This window comes from Sorex araneus, chromosome 3 (assembly GCF_027595985.1).
Source record: "Sorex araneus isolate mSorAra2 chromosome 3, mSorAra2.pri, whole genome shotgun sequence".
In the NCBI taxonomy this organism is placed as follows: domain Eukaryota; kingdom Metazoa; phylum Chordata; class Mammalia; order Eulipotyphla; family Soricidae; genus Sorex; species Sorex araneus.
The window spans coordinates 95,663,891-95,687,872 of NC_073304.1; the positions used below are offsets into that span (position 1 = coordinate 95,663,891).

A 23,982-nucleotide genomic window follows, 5' to 3' on the forward strand; every position below is an offset into this window, starting at 1 on the left:
ACCTCGGCAGGCACTGCCCTGGGACTCCGTTTCCCCTTCTGCCTGGGAAGGGTTGGTCTCCTGTCCACTGTGGCTGCTAGGAAACCCACTCCTGGTGCCAGGAGTTGGGGCGGGGGCAGCCGGGGAAGGGGGGCATGTAAAAATGGCCAGGCCTGGCTGTGCGTGAGCAGCGGAAGCGGAAGCGCACTTTGACTCAGCCTTGGAATGTCACACTCCAGTGCGATCTGGGAATCTGGGGAAGCACTGTAGCACTGTTGTCCCCATTGTTCATGGATTTGCTGGAGCAGGCACCAGTAACGTCTCCATTGCGAGACTTGTTGTTACTGTTTTTGGCATATCGAATATGCCACGGGGAGCTTGCCAGGCTCTTCCGTGCGGGCGGGATACTCTCAGTAGCTTGCTGAGGAATCGAACCCGGGTCAGCCATGTGCAAGGAAACGCCCTACCCGCTGTGCTATCGCTCCAGCCACTGGGAAATCAGCTGCCATTTTAATTTTTTTTTAATGTGTCAGCATAGGAGCCCACTCAGACTGGGCCAAGCGCCCCTGGGCTGCTGGCCTGACCACCCCCCAGCCATGGGCAGTGAGCACTGCCGCCTGGGGCCTCTTTGGTCCATGGTCTTCGAGTTTTCATCACATTGGCAGCAGAAGCCTCCCGAGAGGCTTGTCAGGCTTGTCAGCCCTGCCGTCTCCCCTCATCCCGGGGACCCTCAGGGGAGGGAGAAGCCAGGGAGGAAGGGGCTGTGTCAGGAAAGGGTCTTCCATAGACCCCGGCATGGAGCAGCCAGAGCAGATAGCATGCAGCATCCAGGTCTTGCAGTGACCTGTGACACGAGGAGCCCCAAGGGGAAGGCTGCTAGAGAGGGAGAGGCAGGCAGTCCGTGAAGAGTGTTATTAAGGGGCCAGACCCGGGGGTGGGGGGTGGGGGGCTCCTGGCTGCTGCCCTTCAGTGCCCAGCCTGCCCTGCTGTGACAAAAACATTAACCTGCTGGGGCTGAGGGCAGGAGGGTTTGGGAGACTCCCAGGAGAACCTGGCCCTGAAGACCCCCTCAAATGGCCCCATCTGATCATTCCGGAGTCCCCTGACGCATGTGAGCGTCTGGGTAGGGGGAGGGCGGGAGGCGGGGAAGGGGCTCCACACGCCTTCTCTGGGCCCTCACAGCTGCCTCCCCAGATCCCCAAATCACACTGGAGCGCGATGTTCCAAGGCAAAGTGCTAATTCCTCTGCCCACAGCCCTGCCCGGGCCCGGCCTTTCCTCCACGTCCCACCATCACCACCACCACCACCCTCGCAGCCAGGGCTAAAGCAACACAGAGTGGGGTAGAGAAGAGATAGCGTCAAGCAAGGTAAAGGGAGAGTGTGGGTGAGGCCAACGGGGACGAAGCAGGAAAGGCGTCTGGAGGCATTTCAGAGACATTTTATACCTTCAAAAAAAAAATTTTAACTGAGTTTGGATGAAAAAAAAAATGACAGCAACCAAATCTCAATATCCCACCTGGAATTTTCCCTTGCTTTACCCCATCTTGATCCTAAAGGATCCTTGATCCTATGTCAAGTCTGTTTTACAAAACAAAGCACAGACTGGGAGGGATTCTACGTTATTAACAGACACACACACACACACACACACACACACACACACACACACACACACACACACACTTTTCTTTTCTCTCATTTAAAATGTGCAGATAACTGGTGTCGGGATGGGTGTCTGATCATTGTATGACCGAAACTCAAACATGAAAGCTTTGTAACTGCATCCTGTATCTCACGGTAATTCAATAAAAAATAAAATAAAATGTGCAGATAATTGGTCTAGCAAGGACCCCCTCGCCCCCCATTCCTTGTTGAGAAGGCCGTGCCTTCGGCTCTGACCCAGGTCACTACTCCCCAGAGCTAAGCTCGCTGCCGACTCACCTGGTATGGAGGATGAGTCCTCGTAATTCCACACCAGGAGGAGGAAGCCCGTGAGCAGCAGTATGGGCATGGTGGCCACGGGCATGGCTCCAGGCACCACGCTGGTGATGTTGTACTGCATCGGGTTGAGCAACTCCAAGACCATCTTGTGAGCCTCGCTCTCAGCGGGAGGAGCGTGGGGTCCTGTGGGAAGCAGAGGGGCACAGGGATGAAAGAGGTCCCTCGACGACCTCCGGAGGATGCGGGGCGGGGACGCCCAGTGCCCCGTTTTTATAGTGAGCACAGGCATGGAGGCAAGGCAGATTTGTGGTTACGAGTCAAAACAAGCCTGTTCGAGCGGGATCCTTTGGGTGAGCAGCGCGGCATTTCTGACCTTGGTCAAGCCCCAGGTTTCCTCAGGCGCTTGGTCTGATAGGACCTTATCAACGTGCCCTTGAATGGATAGGGTGACTGAATTCCCAGTTGGGAGCCAAATTTCTTACCAAAAGTACGGGAAGCCGAAGCTTACTGCGGAGGTGGAGTCCCTGGGTGATTTCATCGGCACATTTTGTTTAGGCAAACTCACTTCCCTGAAGCCAAACCAATGAGAAAACGAAACAAGATCATAGCCCCCTCACCTGGCTTCCTCGCTCCGAGTTCCTCCCCTCCCCTCCCCACACCATGGTAACCTCTCCGGAAGGAAAGAAGCTTCTCTGCGGGCACCAGCGGTGCCATTCTCGGAGCTGCCGCCCATGAGGCTGGGACTCACGCACGACCCTGTTTTCCTACAGGGTTTTGAATTGAGGCTCAAAACCCTTTCCCACCACAGCCAGATGAAGTAGCACCATGGAGAGGAAGGCAGGCGAGGCCAGGCATCTTTCACCTACCGCAGAAGGTAGGAGAGCGAGGTGGAGGGAGAGGGGAGAGGGAAGGAAGGGAAGGTGCTGGGCAGAGGACCAGCAGCTACCAGCTCCGGGGCTGCTGCTACAGAAGCAACCTCTGGGGCAAAGTCACTTCAGCATCATCTGAGGTTCTGCTGAGGTTTCCCCCTCCGGAGTGCACGCATGGAGCTTGGCTTATGGTTCAGGTTTTATATAATAGCTAGGTGCTGAGAGGCGAGCGCCAGGGAAGGTGATTCGTGAAAGAGACGGAGCCAGGCAACAATCTGTAGTCATTTGGGGAGTACCCTGTTCCTCCACACCACTGTTGGATAACACTGGTTTGAGCTTTCTTCCCCACTGCAGGGCATGTAGGTTTATTGAGTAACACCCATTACAGTGCTCCTGAGGCACTCTCGTTCCTCTCTGTTTATCTTTAACCTCTCCTTTCCCCCTATCTGTTATCATTTCTATCAGCAAATAAGATCCTGTGACTTGTAAAATCAGATTCTTCTGAGGACTCTGGATTTTGTATGTGCATGTGAAATATTGCTTTTCTCTTTTCTTGATGTCTTTTGCATTGTTTAGAGCAATGTCCTTTTTGTATAGACACAGGAAGACAGCATAATACTATGCTTTTGTTACTTGGGAGTTAATTGAGGCCAAATAATGTTTACGGGCTTCTGTCATATTTACTTGACTTAAGCCTCAGTTGCCCTTAGTTTCTAACACCACAAAAGGATGGTCCTGACGAGGGACTGGATGCACCCAGGGCAAGCTGTAACCTACCCTGGCATCAGAAAGGGACAGGCTAGTCTCCAAAAACTGTATAGTAAGTTAAGAGTATGGTCATGGGACAAACTCTGTCTTGACCCAAAAAGTAGCACTGTAGCACTGTCATCCCATTGTTCATCGATTTGCTGAGAGGGCACCAGTAACGTCTCCATTGTGAGACTTGTTGTTACTGTTTTCGAATACGCCATGGGGAGCTTGCCAGGCTCTGCCATGCGGGCGGGATACTCTCAGTAGCTTGTCGGGCTCTCCAAGAGGGACGGAGGAATTAAACCCGGATCGGCCGCATGTGAGGCAAACACCCTACCCGCTGTGCTATCACTGCAGCCCAAAAAAGTAGTAACTGGATAAGGACACTGCTGGGGTCAGGAAAGACTAACCTGGCCTGAGGACTGTAGTCTGGGATCTATAGCGAGATGTCCCCAGGAGAGCCACTCTTTAAGCTTGATATATCTCTCACTATGTTTATACAAAATGATTGGAAATATTAAGAAGTACATTTTAGATGACTATTTAAATAAATTTGGACTAAGGAAAGGAGAAAGTGCCCTTAGATGGAATTCTGCCCTTGGACACATCTAGCAGATGAGATTTTGTCCTAGAAGAGCTTCCCGGAAGGAAGGGCTTCGCATCTGTTCATTGTGCAACCACAGCTATGTGTAATTGCTTCCCCAAACCTTCATGATTTCTTTGTAACTAATGGAACAAATGGTGACTGATTACCCACCAGCCTGGTGCCCCTCTGTTTGCCCCTCACCATCAGCCAGCCAGGGTGGGGAGGTGGCTCTTGGCCACTGAATGCATGCAGCGTGCACCCACGTTTTTGAACGCACACACCAGGATGAGCAGGTGGCAGCTCCCGGGCTTCCCCCTGGCCCCCCAAACCCCTACCACCCCCGAAAGAATGTGAAAGAATGTTAGGTTTCCAGGACACGGTGGCTTGGGATTAGATGGTGGCCGAACTCTGCTTGGTAAGAAAGCTCTGGATTGATTCTTCACCAGATTCTATTTGGATTTCAGGGACTCTGTGATCTCCCTAGAAAGTTCCATAAATGTTGTCTCCATTCATCTGTATCTTGATTTTTTTTTAACTTGGGGTGGGGTGAAGAAGAACAGGGACTGGGGTGGGGAAATGGAGGTGGGGAAGAAACTATAATTTCCATCCGATTCTCAAAAACAATACCAAGATATTCTCTGCTCTAGGACCTGAAACGTGTTGTTCCAAGCTCCTGTTTGGGGCGGTGTCAGAACACAAAACACACTCAGGGCTCCATAGCACCAGTAGGGGCTGGCAGGGGACCCTCTGGGAGAGGCAGAACCAAGCCCTGCAGAAGTACAGCCCAGCCTGACCAGGCCCTGCTGGACACTGTCTGGATGACAGTGCCGAGTCTACCCTTTTCTCTCATTCTCTCCTGTATGCTGTCCCCCTCCTCCTGGAGAGATACCCCCAGCCACCTGGGCACTCTTCCTGCTGTGCCCTTTTATCTAGGGCCACAGTGAATCTGTGTGTGGGGTGGGGGAGGCTGCCTTCTCCTGCAAGGCAGGTGTGACCCCGGTTCCCAGGTGTTGGCAGACCAAAGCTGAGGTCGGGGGGTTAAAGGTCCTCGTGGAAAGCTTTCCCTCAAGTGAGGGGGAACTTCTAGTCTGGGATGGGGAAGGGCTGCTGGGTGGGCCTTGGGGGCTGCGGGGGTGTATATGTAGGAAGGGCAAACCCAACTGCACACAGAAAGAAGTCTGGGGGGTGGTAGCCACAAGTGGGGGCGGGCGGTGGGGGGAGCAGGACAGGGAGGCTAGAGACAGTGGCAGGTGCCACTGAGCCAATCTGTTGGGGGTGCTTTCGAGAAGGTTGACTTTGTCCTTCAAGTCACAGAAGGCAGCAGAGGGCTGAGAGCAAGGACCCAACCAGTGTGTCCTCTGAGCAAAACGTCCCAGTCGCTCCAGCTGCAGCAGTGGGGGAGTTGGGCCAGGGGTGGGGAGTCCTAACCCCCTGGGAACCTGCAGCAAGCGCTTGGCACCCTCTGCCTTGAAGCCCTCCTCCCTCGAGCCTTCCCCAGCCTTCGGCCGTCCCTCTGCCCAGCTGCATCTCTCCCTCTCTGAAGCCCCAGCTGCCCAGCCGCCAGCTGTCGCAACCTCACTCCGTACTGATGTGCAAGTAGACGCACGAGTCACTCAACTTCCGTCCTAAGGGAAGCACAGGGACCGTCTTCCTCTCTCCCTGCCCCAGCCTGCTGGTTCATTTCCCCAGCTGACTTGAAAATCATGGGCTTTCCCACCTTCCTCCCCTGCCTGCAACCATCCTAAATACAGCCAGTGTCAAAGTTTGAAGGGTAGACCCTAAAGACGTTTTCTCCCTAAGAGCTCCCTTCCTAGGCTTCCTTTACCTTCTGGCCCACATATTAAATCACAGTCCTTACAATGACTCCCTCAGGCTTCCTTTACCGTTGGGCTCAGATGTTAATTTCCCTTCCCTCCACTCTGTTGATCAGAACTTATTTTCAGTCCAGTCCAATCATGGGGCAGGGGTGGGGTGGGGGATTCATCAGCTTTCTAGATTCTTGGCCACCATGACCCAAAATTCCCAGCAGTTTTCAATTTTTGAAGGAGAGTCCCCCTGGGGGCTTCCGGGGTTTCCTCCACCTACCCTAGGCAGTTCCAATCCCTGCCGCCATCCTGAGGGCTATGCAGGAGACAGCCTCGGGGAGACAGAACGTTCCGGGCCTGGGGCCAAACCAAACGTCTATGGTTCGGTGTCAACTCCCATTGGCAGCCTTTAGTTGGTATTTGCAGTAAGTGCCCAACCTTCAAGGAACTGTGTGCTCGGGCCTCGCCCTATCCTGTCTGCAAATTGCCTCTGCACGGCAAGTGCTCTGGTGTCAAGACTCAAGTTGATCTGAGTCTATCACCGCAGTCAGGACCAGGAATGTGGCTAGCGAGAGAGAGAACTTCCTTGCTGCCTCTGCTGGGTCCGGAGACCTGGGTCAGCATCCCAGAGTGTATTCGTGGGGCACAGCCCCTGCCTCTGCAAAACCTCACATACCAAGGGATATGTGTGTGTGGATAAGGGATATTCCAGAGAATACAAGGAAAAGCTTTTTAATGTACATTTTTATCTGGAAAACAAAACAAAATATATCCAAAGTATATTCAAAAATTTAAAATCAAACTTTATTTTCTTTTCGAGGATGTATTTGTGTGAGTTTTCTGACACCCCATAGGAGGATGGTCTGTTCATCTTGAAAACCCTGCTTCCCTCCGCAGGCACACGCTCGAGCTCCTCGGGGGTCCCGGCACACCTCCCCCTCTCCTGTGCCAAGCTGTACACTGCGTCTCCACCCTCCCCCAGGGCAAGGGTTCTGCCACACTTTTGCTCCCGAGGGGGAGGCCTGGAGTAGGGGAGGTTCCAGGGGGCATTAAGTACTCCTCTCCCGGTCAGGTGCTGCGGACAAGCACGAGTTGTCAGCTGGAGCACCGACGTGACTACGGGGGTCTGTGACAGTGGCTCAAGGAAAACACAGCAGTCACAGAGCTGCCAAGGGCGTCACCCAACCCTGTAGTTCTCTTCCTGGACTTGTCAGTGACCCTAGGGAAAGCCCGGGCTCACAGTGGGGAACTGGGCGAGGTCCCTCCCCTGTGGATCCCTGGGGATTTATTTGTTCTAAAGCTTTGAGACAATAGGAGCATGTGCCTGTACACACGTGCGCAAACACACACACACACACACACACACACACACACACACACACACCCCACTCACACACAAATAAACACTCCACACACACTACCCCCAAACACGCACGCACCCCATACACACACACACACACACACACACACACACACACACTGCCCCTGCCCTGTGGGAAGCCATAAGAGGTCAACACAGAGCTGGGCCGCAGGCACTTGTCCATTCCCCCGAAAGCTGGTGACCAGGAGGGAAGACAGGCACGCTCTCCTCTGCCTCCTGTGCTGCAGTGCCCACCCACGTGGCACTGGGATCCAAGCTTGAAATGTGCAAGACCCCAAGGTCTTGGGTATCAAGCAGGAGTGGCGGGGTGGGCTGGTGGAGGGCGGGCGGCTCCCGTGCCCATCTGCAGCCAGCCTTCCCCTCCTCTGCCAGAGCTCCCTGGCCCGGAGGCCCCCTCACCTCGTCTTTCAGCGGGGCCCTTCCACGGGCACCTCTGCCCACCAGACACCCGGCCCCTGACCCCACACCTTCGCCCAGGACCAGTGAGCAAGGACCAGCTCGGTCAGGGCTAGGGCCACCAGACACTCGGCTCGGGAAGGCCGGCCTGGCCTGGCAGGGCCAGTGTGTCGCGCCCACAGTGGGTGTCTCCCTGGCCTCTCCCTTCCCCCCTTGGCTCAGTTTTACTGGCCCCTAGGGGGTGCAAAGGGAGTGTCTCTCCCCAGCCCCCTTTCAGCTTTCACCCTGAGGAGGGCGAAGGACATCGTGGAAACTGGATCTTGGGGGTGGGCGTCTCGGCTCGGGGGCAAACCAGCCTCTGTGCCCAGGTGGTCCTTCCCATGCCAGAGGACTCGAGTTCTACTTCGGGGCACAAAGAACTCAAGCAAAGCCTCCCCAGTGGCCTCTGTGGCAGGCAATCCACACACGGGACAGAGGTGGGGGAGTGTTGCTTAGGGTGGCCCCCAAGGCTGCTTTGCGGGGTTAGGTCCAAAGCCAGATCTGAGCCTTAGTGTCACCCCAGAGTTACCATATTGGGACTGGGCTCGCCTCCTGGGGTGGGACAAGCTCTCTGGGGGACCCATGGAGTGGACAAGACCCCCTCCTGTACAGAGCACTCCGGGATAGGGACCCAGGGGGTGGGGTTGCCTTTTGTCATTTGCACAGCAGAGGTTATTGATTAGCTCAGAGACCCACCCAGGGCCCCTCTCTACCCCTCTCCTGTGCCCCTGACTAGGCCCTCCCCAAGGCGAGGGTGGGGGTAATCACAAGGGTCCCGGGCAAGTGCTCAGTAAATGTTCGTGCAGTGAATGACCTGGTGCATCCCTGCGGCCTGGGGCCGAGGCATTCCCACATGCCCCAGAAACGCCCTTATCTAGGACTTCCAATGGGCCCGTTCCAGCCGGGCAGTGGGCCTCAGCCACCACCCAAACATTTCGATAACAGCATCATCACTGCTCTTCCCCAGTGAGATTTATCTGTTGTTTAACGAACAAGACTGCAAGAAGCCCAGAGATGGCCTAGAGCTGAGCCAATCCCCAGAGAGGGAGTTGCTAGCTTGACCCCAAGCCCTGGGCTCACGTAACCTCTCTGTGCCTCCATCTCCTTATCTGCGGAAGGGCGGGGGGGGGGAGGTGACCCCCTTCTCTGCTCAGGGTCTGCCCAGCATCCAGCATTCTTGCTTTTTATCTCAGCCCAGCCCCTCCCCGTTCCCCTCTCCACCTTCCTCTTTCCTGACCTCCTACTGCCCCCCCAACCAGAGCCCAATGGATCAGGTGACCAGATTGAACTGGGCATCAGGGAGCCAGGGGCCACTCAAGTTCCTGCGGCCCTTCCCACTATGAGAGCCCCAGGCCTACCTAATGGCAGCCGAGGAGGGTGTTCACACTAAAGAATGCATACTTGAGAATCAGAATCCAAACCTGGCAACTACACTTCTGGGTTCTGGACCACCCACCCCCACCGACCCACAGCTGCACCCCAGAGTCCAGTCCCTGGATCCCGTTCCTTTCTCCACCTCTGCCCTCAGTCCGTTCGAGGGGCCCTTCCCAGCTCAGAGTCTCTGCCTCCAACCGGTAGGGTGCAATTATTTCCAGCTTTTACAAGGATGGGGGTTTCCTCGGGGCATTGTAAACATTTGTCCCAGACCCCAAGCACTCCAGCGAGGGCTCGGTCCAAAGAGGGGGAACTCATGCAGGAAATGGGACACATCAGAGAGGGCTAGAGGAAGATGGACGGAGCATGTTTGAATCCCCAAGACACCCTCCTCCACCTTCCCCATCACCACGGTGCCCCACGCTTCACCCCGGCCCGGTCGGAGCACTGCTTCAGCCTGGCACGGGGGACTTTGGCAAAGCCCAGGACTCGGCTCAATCTCCCCCTGCTCCCACCGAAGTGTCTTTTATACCCCACGTCCCGACAACCTGTCTAGGCTCTAGGAATATTGCAATGAACAACACGTCGCCCTTGCCTCCCTTGCCACCGAGGAGGAGTCCGATGGACTGGGGAGCCATGCCCCCACCCCATCCCCCCTTCCTACAGACGCAAGCCACATCCAGAGGCATGTCCACTGGGGAGAAGAGAGTGGGCAGAGGAGTTCCAGAAGGGGGGACAGCAGAGGGAAAGCCCACAGCCCACGAAGGCGCCGAGGGACCCCTGTCTGTTTGCCCCAGAGGATCCCTCCAGTCCCTGGGTTCAGAATGACCCCTATCATGGTATGCTCTGAATTACAGCTCTACATCAGTTTCATCATCAGAAAAATGGGAGGGCAGCATGGCCGTGTTCCTTGGCAACTCGGAAGAGGAAATGAGGGAGAGCAGGTTAGGAAAGGGTGGAGGACCCTGAGAGACCCCCAGGGCTCCACACACCCAGTCACTGGTTGCCAGTGCCTGGGTGGAGGGCAGGGTCATGAGGGAGGGTCTGGGCACTGCCCCACGGGGCCAGAGTCCCAGACCTTGGAGATCCTCAAGCCCCCTTGGCAGTCTGGAGGCGTCTGTGGGAAATTTCGACCCAGTGTGGTGGGGGATGGGAGATGGCAAGAGCACAGAGGTGGCCTGAACCCATATGGGGGACCATTGCCACATACCTTCACTGTCCCCCTGCTCCCCACACTGCAGCTCCTGGGGCCCCGTTCCTTGTTTTCTCTCTGCCCCCCTCCTTTCTCCAGAAGTAAATGTCTCACCAAAATAGTGTCCAGGGCTAATTCTCTAGCCTGTTCTCCATCAAGGGAAGCTTTTCTCTCCTAGCAGGTGCTGGGGGGCCCTGAGGAGGGCCCTGGGCATCCTACTGGCCTCATGGCAGCCTGTAGCGTGGTTGGGGAAGAGAGTTCTGAGAGGGTCAGTGTGGCCCTGTGGGAAAGGACATGGAGACCAGGGCCTTGGGACCATGGCCAATGCCACCTTTGTGTGAAGAGACAAATTTGGGGGGGGTCCTACAAGTTGGGGCCTACAAGGTGGGAGGAATGGGACAGTGATGGGGACACAAAGGGTATTGAAGCATCGGAGGGCGGGTGGCCTGAGGCAGGTGGAGAGAGACCCAGACCATCCAGAGCCACTGCAAGAAGCAGGATTGGGCCCAGAAAACCCATGAGTGGCGGGAGGGGCCCGGGACAAGCATCCATTTCTGGCTTCTTCCCTGCTCTACAAGATAACCAAGGACATTCAGGAAACGCACCCCCCCCCCCAAAAAAAAAAAACCCAGAAAATGCACGCGCCCAGTTGCCCTTAGGCTCAAAGCAGGGCAGAAATGCCCAGGTCAGTTCTGGAACCATGGCCAGCATATTTCAAATCTACGTCTGCTTTCCTATTTGGGCCATGTGCCGACTAGGCTCAGGGATCACTCCTGGCAGTTCTGGAGAGTAAGGGTGGGCAGGGGGCCGATGCAATGGTGGGGATCGAACTGGGCTCGGCTGTGTGCAAAGGCAAGAGCCGTCCCCCAGGACACTCTCTCCAGTCCTGTATGTCTGGTTTAACTCACCTGTCATAGTCCCCAGGGACAAGTATCTGCATGTCTTTCCAGCCCCCCACACTTGGTTTCCCAGGGCCCTGCACTGGGGGGCAATTGGCTGGGAAGGTGCGTGGGAGACTTGCCCACCCAGATTGGCCCGTGGTTTTCCATGCTGCTGAGAAGGGCAGGCAGACCCCCTTCCCCCGGGCGCTCCGGACTAGTACCTCTAACCATTGCCTCTTCATGCTCACCACTTCCAGGTCACCAGGAAGGTAAATCTTGGGTCTTAAGAATATCCTTCATGGCTCTTACCTGCTGTTTCTTATTTCCCATTCTCTTATCTTCGGGAGCTGCCTGCTGAGACTGCTTTCTTGAGCAATTTCTCAGCGTTCAGCTCTCTTCCAACTGTGAATTATTTTTCAAGTCCAGTCAGCCAGATTTCCGTTTGCAAAAAAAAAAAAAAAATCAAAAGCATCACTCCCTTCTAAAGGGGGGTTCAGAGACTTGGCCGCCTTTGCTTCTCTTTGCAGATGCGGCATCCGCTGGTGTCAGGCTGCTTCTATTCTCCTGATGGAAGAGACTGGTTTTGAACTCTCCCAGGCCTGAACTTGGGCATGAACTCTTCTGCTCCCGAGAGAAGTCACCAGCCTCGCAACTCTTCCACTCCCGCGCTGACCTGCATTGAAATGTGCCCGGACTCCTGCTACTGGAACACTCTCCACCCCTTCCAGTTTCCAGGGGCCTGGGTGAAACTGCCTCCAGGGGCAGGGGCGGCAAGGGGAGAGACGGGATGCCGTACACCTGTTTTCAGGGAGGTGGAGTGCGCCACCAGTCTGAGTATCTCAGCAGTTTAGCTTCCTGGGCTCAGGCAGATTTGGTCTCTCCAGCACTAACCAGTCTACCAGGAGCTTCGTGGGTGGGCAGGGCCACTGCTTTAAATGCTACTTGGTCAGGGGAGAGAAGGTGTTCAGAGATGCCTGAGGCCATCATTGGGGTGCCCATTCCTGGCACTCCCCCGCCCCCCCATATATGTACTTGCTCTCCCCCCTATCCATTTCTAAATGGAGGACCTGTGGGATTCCATATTGCCTCTTGAGGCATTCTCTTTCGGTTCTGCTCTTTGATTCTCTTTCTATCAAGGTTCATCTATTTCCATACTTCTAGAATTTCTGGCCCATTTTTCCTTCTGTGGGGTCCATTGAGAGAAAAAGAAAAAAAAAGGAAAAAAAAAACACCTTTGGTGTCACAGACTTGGTCCACTGAGTGACTTATTCACCAAATTGAACTTGAGAACCAATGAAGAAGTTAATGATAAGGTGCTACTGACTTCGGAAAACATTTCCAAAGAAGGGGTGCTCGGTGAGGGTTATTCCTGCAGCAGCCATCAGGGTGCCATCTGCATCAGCAGGTAATGTCTAAGGTACAGTCACTCCCCCCGACACGTGACTCCCAAGCCAAACCTGTGACATCAAATAGCATCACTGAGGTGGCCGGTGCAGTGGACAAACCACTCCTATTTAAAGGGGGATTCAGAGTTGGCTATGATAATCCTCAGCAGGGGGAAGGGGCCATGAACAGGGCAAACCAACGGAAAGATGTCCTAGAAGAATAAGGTGGGCATGGTACTTAGTGACCCAACTGGAGGTTACAGGACACAGGAAGACACAGGAAAGCAGAAATGCAAATATGTAAAAATGGCCATGGAGAGACCATGCAAGACACACAGGGCACCCTTTCACGCCAGCCCAGAGCATCCCGTCAACGTCAGAAGTTCCAAAATGTGGGAGGGAACTTTTAACGAGCCAATGGGCGCACCCTTCAGTGATTGCTTGAACAAGGCTGCGAACAGACCCTGAACAATTGCCACTTGATAATGAGACCATGAACACCATCCCTCTCCCAAGTCCACGACATTATTTCATTCATGTAGTCGTGTTCCCATGGAGAGCAGTTCTGTGGTCCAGCTCTGTTTCTCTGCTGTGTGACTTGGGGGCAAGTTACTACACCAGTCTGAGCCTTCCGTTTCCTTGACGGTAAAATGGAGATAATAGCACCTTCCTTTCCAGGAGTCCACTTGGATGGAATAGCAACTGGACAGGGATAATAGTCGAAATGATGGGCTTTACAAGCTCACCCCAAAACAACAAAGATGGCCTAGAAGAATAAGGTGGGCATGGTACTTAGTGACCCACCCGGAGGAACAAGACACAGGCAGAAATGCAAATATGTAAAAATGGCCATGGAGAAGCTGAGGGTCAGCACCCAGACCCAAGTAACATGTTCCTTGAAAGTGAGACACACAAACGTCCCTTAGACCAGCTAGCTCTCTGGTGGCCTTTTCAGGGCCTCACATGCCATCCATGTCAGTGAGACATGCACATTCTCGTACAGAGTTCCTTTGGACTAAGGGCCTTGGTGCCAGGGACATGCCCGAGGGCCCTGGGAGGGGTCCAGTCTCCAGAGACATGGCCCAGCAGAGAAGGCTGGATTTGGATCAGCAAATATACATATATAAACGTTGAACACAATTTTTAGAGAGACATGTGGGGCCTGATGGGAGTGTGACAGGAAACCTCTTGCAGATCACTCACACAATGTCAGGACCTTCCCCCACCGCCCCCACCCCCAAATGCCCCAAAGCTGAGTCTCAAAGGCTTATAGGTATTTTTTCCCAGGGTGAAGAATGGCAAGGGGGTGTCCTCCAGAGCTGGCATGCTGGCCAAGCCAGATGGTCAAGATGACAGACCGCAAACACTCCTACCCCAAAGGGGAAAGCTCCCTCTTTCCCAGCTGTGAGGGCACACATCTGGTAACTGGGGGCATGGGGCAGTTCTCATCCCCAGGGTGTCTCTGCCTGTCACCTCTTGCACCCCCACTACCCCAACTCCATGCAGATGGGCTGGCCCCAGAGAACTTCCTGCTATTTCTCACAAAAGTCACATGCCCAAGTCAAAACTGAAGCCATTACTCAAGTGATTCAAAGGCGTCTCTGACCAACAGGTATTTGAGATTTCATTGACACCTGAAGTTTACAAATGGGAGGACTCGGCCTAGTTTGTCCACTCCGAGATGGCCATCAGTTATTAGTGTTCAAAGTTTGGAAGTTTTCCTGCCGTCCAATCAACCCTGATGGACACTGCCCTGCCTCCTGCAGTTAGCTGAGACAGACAAAACGACTTGTGTTCTGGTGCTAGTAACCCCAAAGTCTTACACATTTGCAGGGGGGGTGGAGGGTGCTTTCCACAGCAGAAATCTTCCATTAGCTGGAATGTGATGTAAGGAAGGAGATTGCTTCTGGACATGCACCCCGGGGGGCACATGGGGAGTTTTGCGTGTGACAAAGAGCTCTCTCAATGGCACATGGGGGCAGCCATTTTTTTACACTATGGGAAACAGTTCCCCCTTCCCTTCTCTCTGCCCCCCACCAAAAAAATGTTAAGGCCCCCGCAGTGGGAATTTGACAGTTCGGCTGGCATCCCATTCATTCCCTGGTTTTATGGGATCCCTGGCTTGGCTCACAGGGAAATCCGGCGGCTCACGGGGGTCAGATCCAGTATTTCATACTAGTGGGGGCACATCTCAGGAAGGCAAGCTCTCAGGGTCACCCTGACAGAGCCAGAAGTGGGTGTTCCTAAAAGAAGGGTTTCTGTACAGCTCATCAGCAAAGACCACTGGGTTCACAAAGACCCTGCTCCCCAGCCTCGTTCTCCTCCCTGGGAATCAAATGAAGAAGAATACAAGGGTAAGCCCGGTGGTCCCCTGAGCTGTCCACTCTTCGGGTCGCATGAAAATGCCAGTCCATGGCCACCCAAACTTGGCTGCAGCTTTAGTCGCCTCTGCTTAGGAAGCTCCCATTTCTGTGAAAACCAGCGAGGGCCCAGTGAGCTCTGGCTGAGGCGTTTGGGAGTTGGTGTAAATATGGAAGAAATACACCTTGGCGCCCAGGCCCCGGGAAGACCAGCACGTGAGCGCTGGGGTCACAGCAGGCCTGCCAGGCTCACCTCTCTAAGGGTCTGATGGCCTCAGAGAAGAAATGGCCATAGGCTTGGCCTATGTGGTACATGCCAAATAGACCCAATACACTGCGACCTTGGTTGGGCAAGTTACTTAACCTCCTCAAACCTCAGCTCCCCTGGTCATACCCCCGACCACCACCCCAAGACCACTGCATGGATATTTTTTCCCCTGAAAAGGTGGCTTCGTTCCCTGAAAACAGCTCCTGCAGTAACTGCAATGCTCACTGCCATCTCCCAGCTAGCTTCAGTGATGAGAGGAAGGCTTTTCAAGAGAGAAAGGCCTCAAGAGGGAGGGAAATGTGCCCACCAAAGACTGTGCTTGAAGAGGGTCCCTCCCATAGTTTGCACTGAGGCGGGTGGGCCAGGTGGTGGAGAAATCTAACCGATGGGCTTTGCCAGCACATGCCCAGCAGGTGACAGTTGTTGCCTGAGCACTGTTTTGACCCTCCAAGATGCCTTGGTTTAGACGGTACAGTTTATGGCCCCCTTGATTGTGCATGGGGCTTTCAGCACCCATCTCCTCCTAATCTCTACCTTCAGCCTTGATATTCCCGGGGCCGCACTAACGGCAGTCACCACAGTGTCTGTGCGGTGAACACCACGCTCTCCTTTATCTCAGCTAGCCCTCCCCGTGTGTCCCACTAGAGAGTTTGTTCTCACACCCATTTCCCTGTGTAGGCTTGGAGAGATTTAAGTCACTTGTGCAAGAGTTCACATTTCACTGAGCGTGGGACTGGGCCAGAGAGGAGAGTGGGGTGGGCAGGGCGGGGGGGGGGGTAGCCCCAATTTGTTGCCTTATGGTGGGTAATGCCAACAGGGCTAGGAGAACCACTCTGGAAATTCCCTTAGCAATGAGCAGGCCAAGACAACACATCAAAGCTCCTAACCGCGGGAGCTCCACCTCCACACTGCAGCAGGAGACGCCCAAACAGCTCCTGACTTCTCGCCACCAGGGTCCAGCCTGCCTGAGGCCCGTGCTCCGGGGCCCGGGCCCACTCGTGTCCTTTTTCCCTTCCAAAGGCAAACCCACAGTGCTGATCCCTGTAAAAACAGCCGCAGCGCGAGAGGCTCTGGCCCTCCCCCTTCGCCCCTCCCCTTCTGGGCTGCCTTTGAGGCTCAAGTCCCATTCCATCTGCGGGTCCCACCTGCTGCTCGTGGACCCCGGCAGGCCCTGGGTGGGTCCTGCTCCACGAACCTACACACAGGGAATGTTCAAGTGCATGCCGGTGTAATAATAGGTAACACTTATTGAGCACTTACTCTGTGCCGGGTGCTGCTCTGAGCACTTGCTCCGCTGCTGGGCGGTAGGTGCAACATGAAATCCGGAGGTAGCTCTGAAGACTCTCCTCTCCCCTGCTCTGGAGTACTGCGTGACTGGCACGGCATGTCTCCCGACTGCCGGAGGGCAGGGGTTCCCAGGAACGGGCCTGACTAGTGGGCAGCTGGCCTGGCCCAACGTGCCTCTGAGGCAGGATGGTCCACTCGCATGAGGTGGTGTATCGGGGTGTCCTCAGCACCACTTCAGCTCACTCTTGCCTGGCGCTTTTGAGCCTGTGGTTCAGGTTAGACCACCAGCTCTCCTCCCACTCTCCCTCACTCCTTTTGCTCCCTCCACCCCCACCTACCTGGCAGGACCCTAGTTAGCCTCTGCATGCCCCCCCAAACACATTTTGTGTGGCTGAAGGGAAGAGCCTCGGTCCTGGGAAGATAAGCTTGACAGACAATCCTCCTCCGTAAGGAGCTCGATCTGGCTTCTAGGCTCTGCACCCCGCCCCACGGTGTTCCCACATCTCGGGCCCTTACTCGGGGTTTACTCCTTCAAATAAAAATCTCGTGCATTTCCTGAGGACATGCACAGGGCAGTATGTGTGTGTGTGTGTGTGTGTGTGTGTGTGTGTGTGTGTGTGTGTGTGTGTGTGTGTGTGTGTGTGTAAGACAGGGTTTGCAAAGGCGCATGGGGAGTATTGTGTATGCCAAAGAGCTCTCAGTGGCACGTGGGGGCAGCCATTTTTTTTTCACATTTCCCCGACCCTTTCCCTCCCCCCCCCAAAAAAAAACCCTAAAGGCCCCCGCAGTGGAATTCAACAGTTCAGCTGGCATCCCACTCATTCCCCGGTTTTACAGGATCCCTGGTGTGGTTCACAGGGAATCAGGTGGCTCATAGGGTTCAGATCCAGAATTTCCTAGCAGTGGGGGGCACATCTGGGGATAGCAAGCTCTCAGGGTCACACTGACAGAGCCAGAAGAGGGCGTTTCTGAAAGAAGTGTTCATGAAAGAAGTGTTAGAATCTAAGAGAGACCGTAAAAGCACCAGCTTGAGTGAAGGACTCGTGGCCAAGGAGGGAGGGGAGGGCGCCGTGGTAGCTATTCTTCACCAACTGGACGGAAGCTTGAGAGAGAAAGTGGAGAAATCTACACAAGAAAAACCATTCCACTGCCTCTCCACCCTCCCCTCCCCCCAAAATAGAGAACACCCTCTTTGTTCCCACCACTGTCTATGACCCTGCCATGAAATTTAGGAGAACAATGAACGCTCTCCCTTCTCCAGATCGTGCATCTGTAAAATGGGACTAATGCTGGGTGCCTTCCTATCCTCCTGAGAGTCACGGGTAAGAGACGGAGGGTGCCCAGAAGCTCTGGCCAAGCAGCATTAGGGTTCAGATGACTGTCATCAGGATCTCTGACACATCACCGGAGCAAAGAGAACATTAAATTTTTTTTTTTTTTGCGTGAAAGATAATGGTGTATGCATTCCCTGGCCATGCCAGGCAATCTGTTGAGTGAGGGGATGATTGGATTATCTCCGCCGTGTTTGGGCTACGCACAGGGGGCGCAGGGAGGAGTAAGAGAAGCACCCTAGAGTGTTAGCACATTGTGTTCAAATCCTCAGTTTCAAGGGACATCGTAGGCTGTGGGCGGGACGCTGCACAGGGCTTGCTTTGGGTTCCAGGACTCTCTTGTCAAGAAGCTTCCATAAGGCTTTCCTGGAGAGGTGTCACAACTTGGGGGCTAGGTTGGGGGTGGGGGGGGCTGTGTTCCACAGCCTGTACAGATCAGGTGAGGGGAAAATTTCACTCAGAGGAAGAGGCTGTGCGCCCAGGAACAAGTCTTATTTGCCGCTTAAAAAAAAAAAAAAAAAAAAAAACCTGAGTCAGAAGAAGAGCGAACAGCGATGCCGGGTTGCAGCAGATAGACAGATGGGGAGAAACTCTAGGAAGCCGGTAGGAGTGGGCGGTGGGAGGACAAGAACCATGTTAGAGGATCCATTTCCTGGGCAAAACCACAAACAAACAAACAAACAAACAAAATTACCCAGATTCTGATATGATTCACGGACTTTCCTGAAACCCTGAACTCCAGCCCTGCCCAGGGCCTGGGGTCAGGATTCTTACGGAGAGGGAGGCAGATGCTAAGAATATTGTCTCTGCCTTCAAGGAGCTTAAGAAACTGTGAGAAAGAAGAGCACACGAATAAAAATAGCCATGCATTGATACGCGCCACAGGCAAAAAAAAAAAAAATCTGGAAAGGGGGGTGCAGGGGAGCAGTTATTTGCAAATACTGATCAAGGTTGAATAGCCACGAGAAAAATAGCTCAGAGGACAGGAAGGTGGGCCCGATGAGCATTCTTTCATGCACCTCGTCTCTCTGTGGTCTCGTAGAATGATCTGGAACTAAGATGGTTGGGTGCGCTTGCTGATGGCTTCAGATACAGATTAGGGCACATGGGGAGTATTTTCACAGAAAGCTTTGGTGAAAAAACTTTGCAACGATTAGCTGCATGCTGGAAAAGAGCAGGAGAGACCGTCGGGAGAACCAAGTCTTTTCCATATGCTAACCCAGGGCATGGCTGGTGCCAAAGATGCGTGCCCTCGAAACGCTTTCTGCTTTCCGGAACAAAGCCAGATGGTCAGAACAGGTCCAGGAAGAGAACCAGGGGAGCATTTAAGTGGAACCAGGCAAGCTGGATAAGGTGGGGCTGCTTAGGGTGAAACCAAAGGAAAAGGAAAAGACAGGCAAGACCATCCAAGACCTTTTTCTACATCTTTGCCAAAAAAGAAAAAAAAAAGTGGGAATAAGCATCATCACCATGTCGGTTCCCCACCCCTGTCCCCTGCCCCCTGCTAGAAAAAGAGCAATGCCATGTGTTTGATTAAGTTCATTGCAAGTCTTTGAGCACTGAAGCTATGATCCATCACAGAGCAGTTCTGTAACCGCCTGCACTGCCCATGTCCTGTCTTAGGTGCCTATTGGTTACTTTCTCGCTGTATTTGTTTTTTGTTTAGTTTGTTTTGTAGCCACACCTGGCGGTGCTCAGGACTTACTTCTGGCTCTGTGCTCAGGGATCACTCCTGGCGAGGAGCCCAGACAGACCACAGGCAAGACCAGCACCCTGCCCGCTCTGCTATTATGTATCGCTTCAGCCCCTACTAAGATTCTCTCTGAAGTTTCACCCCTCGCTCACCTTCCTCTGCATTCTCTGATACCCGGCGGGCTGAGACTCCCCTCCGCATACCCTGCGTCCCTTTCTCCACCTGCCTTCAGCCAACCCTTTTCTCCTCCCAGGTAACCTCCAGCTCTCCAAAATGCAAAGCTGCTGATGCTTACTCCTCTTGCTAAAAAGTAACAGAGGCCAATCAACCACTCCAAGCTCCCGTGTTTTCTGTTCCCTGACACAGGATTCCCCTCCCCATCTCCATGACCCCCCTCACCCCCCATCCCAAGCCCTGCAGGCGCGTTTTTGGCAAAAAGCAGCATCTGGAATTTGCTGCTTTGCAATTGAGGGAGATAGTGGCTCACTAGGGTCTGGGGAAAGACACCAGGACACCAGACCTATTTCACAGCCCCTTCTAGACAGAAGCGTTTGCTTTCTCTCGACAGGCTGGCAGAGGTGGGGTGGGAAACGGTGTAGAGTGATACCTGGCACTGAGAGGGACTCCCAGGCTGAGGGAAGTGGGGAAAGAGATGGCATTGGTGCCCACCACAGGGCAGGCACTGCCTAGAGCGGGGGAGGACAAGGAGCAGAGGACGATGATAACACAGTCCTAGCTTTGGAATAGAAAGGCGAGGCTGTCAGAAAGAATGGACCAAGCTCCCTCGAAGTCACGGAAACCCCAGGAGAAGTGAAGAGTGCAGGGCGCTCCCAGGGTACCCACGCCTGGCGCCAGACCTTCCAAACCTTCCAGATCTTTTTCCAACAGGCAAAAGATCCCAAGAAAGAGCAGCCTCTCCGCTGACCATCACATGCCCGGAGCCAAAAGGAGTGTGTGTTTCAAGAAGGAAGATACGGTTGACTGTAACCGAGCCGCCACACTCCCTGGTGGTCACATGGTCACGTGTGTGTGTGTGTGTGTGTGTGTGTGTGTTTGTGTTGGGGGGAGGGGCTCCCCACCTGGAGTGGTCACATGTGTGTGCATGCTGGGGGAGGCAGGAGATGCACGTGGGATCTAGCAAGGAAGTTCCCCGGCCATGAGGCAGTTTCTGCAAGTGGTGAAGGAGAAGATGGTGGAGGGGAGAAGAGGAAACACACACAGGAGACAGAATGGAGGCAACCTCTTTTCCCTCCTGAGTGCAGGGGAGGTGCCTTAGGGAGAGCTGGAGCGAGGCGTGGAGTTAAGGAAAGCCATGCTTTCCGGGCTTTGGGGTGGAAGGAATATTCTAGCATCCCTTTGCCTGCTAGTGGGAGGAATCCGGGTGTGGGGAGCAAGTGAAAAGATTAAGGAGAAAGTAACCTAGTGGAAGAGAACCCGGGGTGGGGGTGAGGGGTGTGGGGGCCACTCAGGTGCCTCCTTGCCAGGTCCTGGTAAGGGCAGGGAGGGGGGTGGGAGCATTCGATGCAGCTTGTTCATTTTCTCTGTCAAGCTGCTGCTCTGGGAACCAGGGAAACACAAAGCCCTGAGACGAGGGGATGAAATGACCCTCAACGTGGCCAGGGATGCTCACAGAGTTAGATGAGATGGGCAGGGACTGTGCTCTGCGTCCCTGGGAGGACATTGGGTCCCCTGCTCTGGCAGTCCCCGGGGACTGAGCTCAAGGAGCCCCTCCAGGGAAGGGCACTGAGAGGGGCACCACATGCATGAACACTGTGCTCGGGCTGCCCCGGAAGCCACCGTGGCCTCTCAGCTTGACCCACGAGGAAGGAACTAGAGGAAGAGGTCCTTGGAAAGGGCCAGAGTGTGCTGCGCTGTGGCTGTCCCAGTCAGGGCGGTTGCTTAGGTCCAGCTCTCACTGGGGCCTTTTGCGCCCAGCAGGATGGCCAGAGAGCAGAGAGGAAGACCAGAGGAGACAGGGTGGGGGCCGTGAGGGCAGGGCGTGAGTCTGGGCTTTCTGGAACGCAGGTCCAGACCAAGCTTCCGGCCGCTGACACGGGAGTGATGGCGAGGAAAAAAAAATTTTTTTCCGATCCAAATCACATCGTTTTCCTCTGGTGTCATCGTTTTCTTCGGGTGTCAACCATAGAGAGAGGAGTGAGAAGGGTCACTGGGGAAGAGGAGGAATTTAGGGGGGGCTGGGGTCATGGCGCAGGGGGGTGGGTAGGGGAACAGGCTGAAAGCAGTTTCTGGAACAGCAAAAAGACTTGGGTGACATGCGCGGCCCCTTCTCCATGGCGGAGGGGCCACCAGATATGGTTTCAAAGGGCTTCATCCACTCAAGACACTGAGGGACCGAGGGTGGCCCTGAGGAGGGGGGGAGGCATGAGATGGGGGAGGGGCTTCCGGGATTTCTGGAACCCCTGGAAGGTTCTTTTAGGGCACTTGAAAATGCACAGGTGACCGGCAGCACAGGACTGTGGGAGGGCTGGCCGCCAGCTCCGAGGGCAGCCGGACAGTCGCACCGGTCATACAGGGACAAGGTGTCTTTCCAGGGTGGGCCCCGACCCCTGCCGGCCCCGCCCGCTGCCCCGTTAAGGGGATCCAGGCCGGACTCTGACATCTTGGCACTGAGAACGTGGTGTTGCTGCCTCCCCCCACCCCCCCCCCCCCCCGCAGGCACCTCGGCACACTCTGGCCCTTTCCAAGTAGCTTAGGTCTCCTGCCCACCCTTGGTACTGCCCCCCACTTTCCCTCCCCTGCCCCTCCCCCCACCCCGCCCCCCTAGCTACTGTGTCAGCTGAGCCTTTTTCATTGCCTCAGGGGAGCAGAATGCAGAGGCTGGGGGCGGGGGAGAAAAAGTATTTTCCTGGCTTTTGAGTTTCAAAATCCAGGCCCTATAGGAGTAGGTGAGGGTCCCACAGTAAAGGCCTGGGGGTGGGGGGGAAGAGAGAGAGAGAGAGAGAGAGAGAGAGAGTGAGTACGTGTGTGGGGGGGAGTGGTAAGAGGAGTCTTCTCCTTTTTCGGACAGGTGTGAGGCAACAAAAGGGATAGAGGAAAGGAGGGGTTCAGGCAGCAACTGGGGGGCAGAGTCACCTTGCCAAGAGTCTCTTCCCGCCCGCCTCCTTGTAACTCATGCCGCATCAGGGATGTCTAAGCGCTAAGACAGTCTATATTGTGAAGTCAGAGCCTAGAGGAAATTGAGTAAGTCTGGTCCTATCCTCCCGGGCAGAGCCAAATTTCAGTCCCCCGCCTCCCCCCCAGCCCAAGCAACGTCCCTCTAGCAAAAGTGTTCCAGCAGCCTGCCTTCTGGTGCATCTGTAGTATGTGCCCAGGGGCAGTGGAGGAATGAAGTCGGCTGCCCACGCCCCCCTCTCCCCCTCATCCCCCAGCTTCCCTACCAGGCCCAGAAAAGACCGGCACACACTGGTGAAGCGTTTGGGTGTAGCAGCTCTGCAGTAGGCCAATATGATGTCTTATTGATGAGACTTTTCAGGGGGATGAGACACACCATCACACAGATTTCTAGTTCCAAGAAAGGTTGTGGTGGGTGGCACCAGGGGCTTCCACAGAGCACATGTCACTGGGGCACGGGCCTGTCACTAAAGGCACAGGGTCTCCAAGGAGACCCAAGGCACAAATCTACTTGCCAAGACTCAAAGCAATTGGATCCCAAGAGCCCTGGGGGCTTCATCCTAGGGAAGGGGTGGGGCCCAAGGAGCACTTCCCTCCCTTCCCCCTGTTGACAGCTGTAGACAAGCTTCTTCCAGTTCATTCTCCAGCCCCCAGACAAGGATGGTACATGGCTTGGTCACACCCTGGCAGGCACAGTAGGACCCGAGTTCATTTAGACTTTGGAAATCCCCATGTGTGAGCTCCTAGGGGAACCCTCTCTCACCCCAACAGCCTGGAGAGGGGCAGGGCAGCCCCTAACGCCCCAGGCATACCCCTTTCTCCCTCTTCTCTGATCTCATTTGAATTGGGTTCTTGTCCCAGATACCTTCAGCCTCACTCCTCCCCCCTCCCCGCCCTGCCCCGTTTTGCAAAATTGGGACTTTCAACCTGCACCCCTGCACCCACAAACAAGGCAGGTGCGTCTTAAATCTCAGGCTTCTCTCCCCTGCCCTTGGCCCTGACACCTCCTCTCGGGACAGCTTGCTCCCTACACAATGCCATCCAGGCTCTGCTGGCAAGTGGAGGGGTCACACCTTGGGGCCTGGCCCAAGATGGGAAGCTTTCAGCCCTTCGACTGGGGCGTGCCCGGGCGCAGTCCTGCAGCCCGCACAGAGCGCAGCCTGGGTAGGGGCTCAGTGCCACAGGAAAAGGCGCGGTCCCTTGTGGAAAAGGCTGGGAAACCCAGGCTCTCTCCTTTGGCTGCCTCTCTTCGGCCCAGCACAAAGGCATTCTTTGGCGGTTTCAGGTTATGATGCCCCAGGCATCCTCAAAAGACAAATGCAGATTCCTCTT

General features: G+C 54.8%; 1 protein-coding gene across 2 annotated transcripts in view; it reads right to left on the bottom strand.

The window, feature by feature from the left end:
* The window catches only part of LOC101552379 (aromatase), a 72,671-nt gene that overhangs the window by 38,260 nt on the left and 10,429 nt on the right, over window positions 1–23,982 (bottom strand). For both annotated transcript variants that reach the window (XM_004611771.2, XM_055131422.1), the window contains exon 2: window positions 1,922–2,104. In XM_004611771.2, the coding sequence (XP_004611828.1) occupies window positions 1,922–2,066 (145 nt within the window). In that variant the 5' untranslated portion in view covers window positions 2,067–2,104. The remainder of the gene's footprint in view (window positions 1–1,921; window positions 2,105–23,982) is intronic.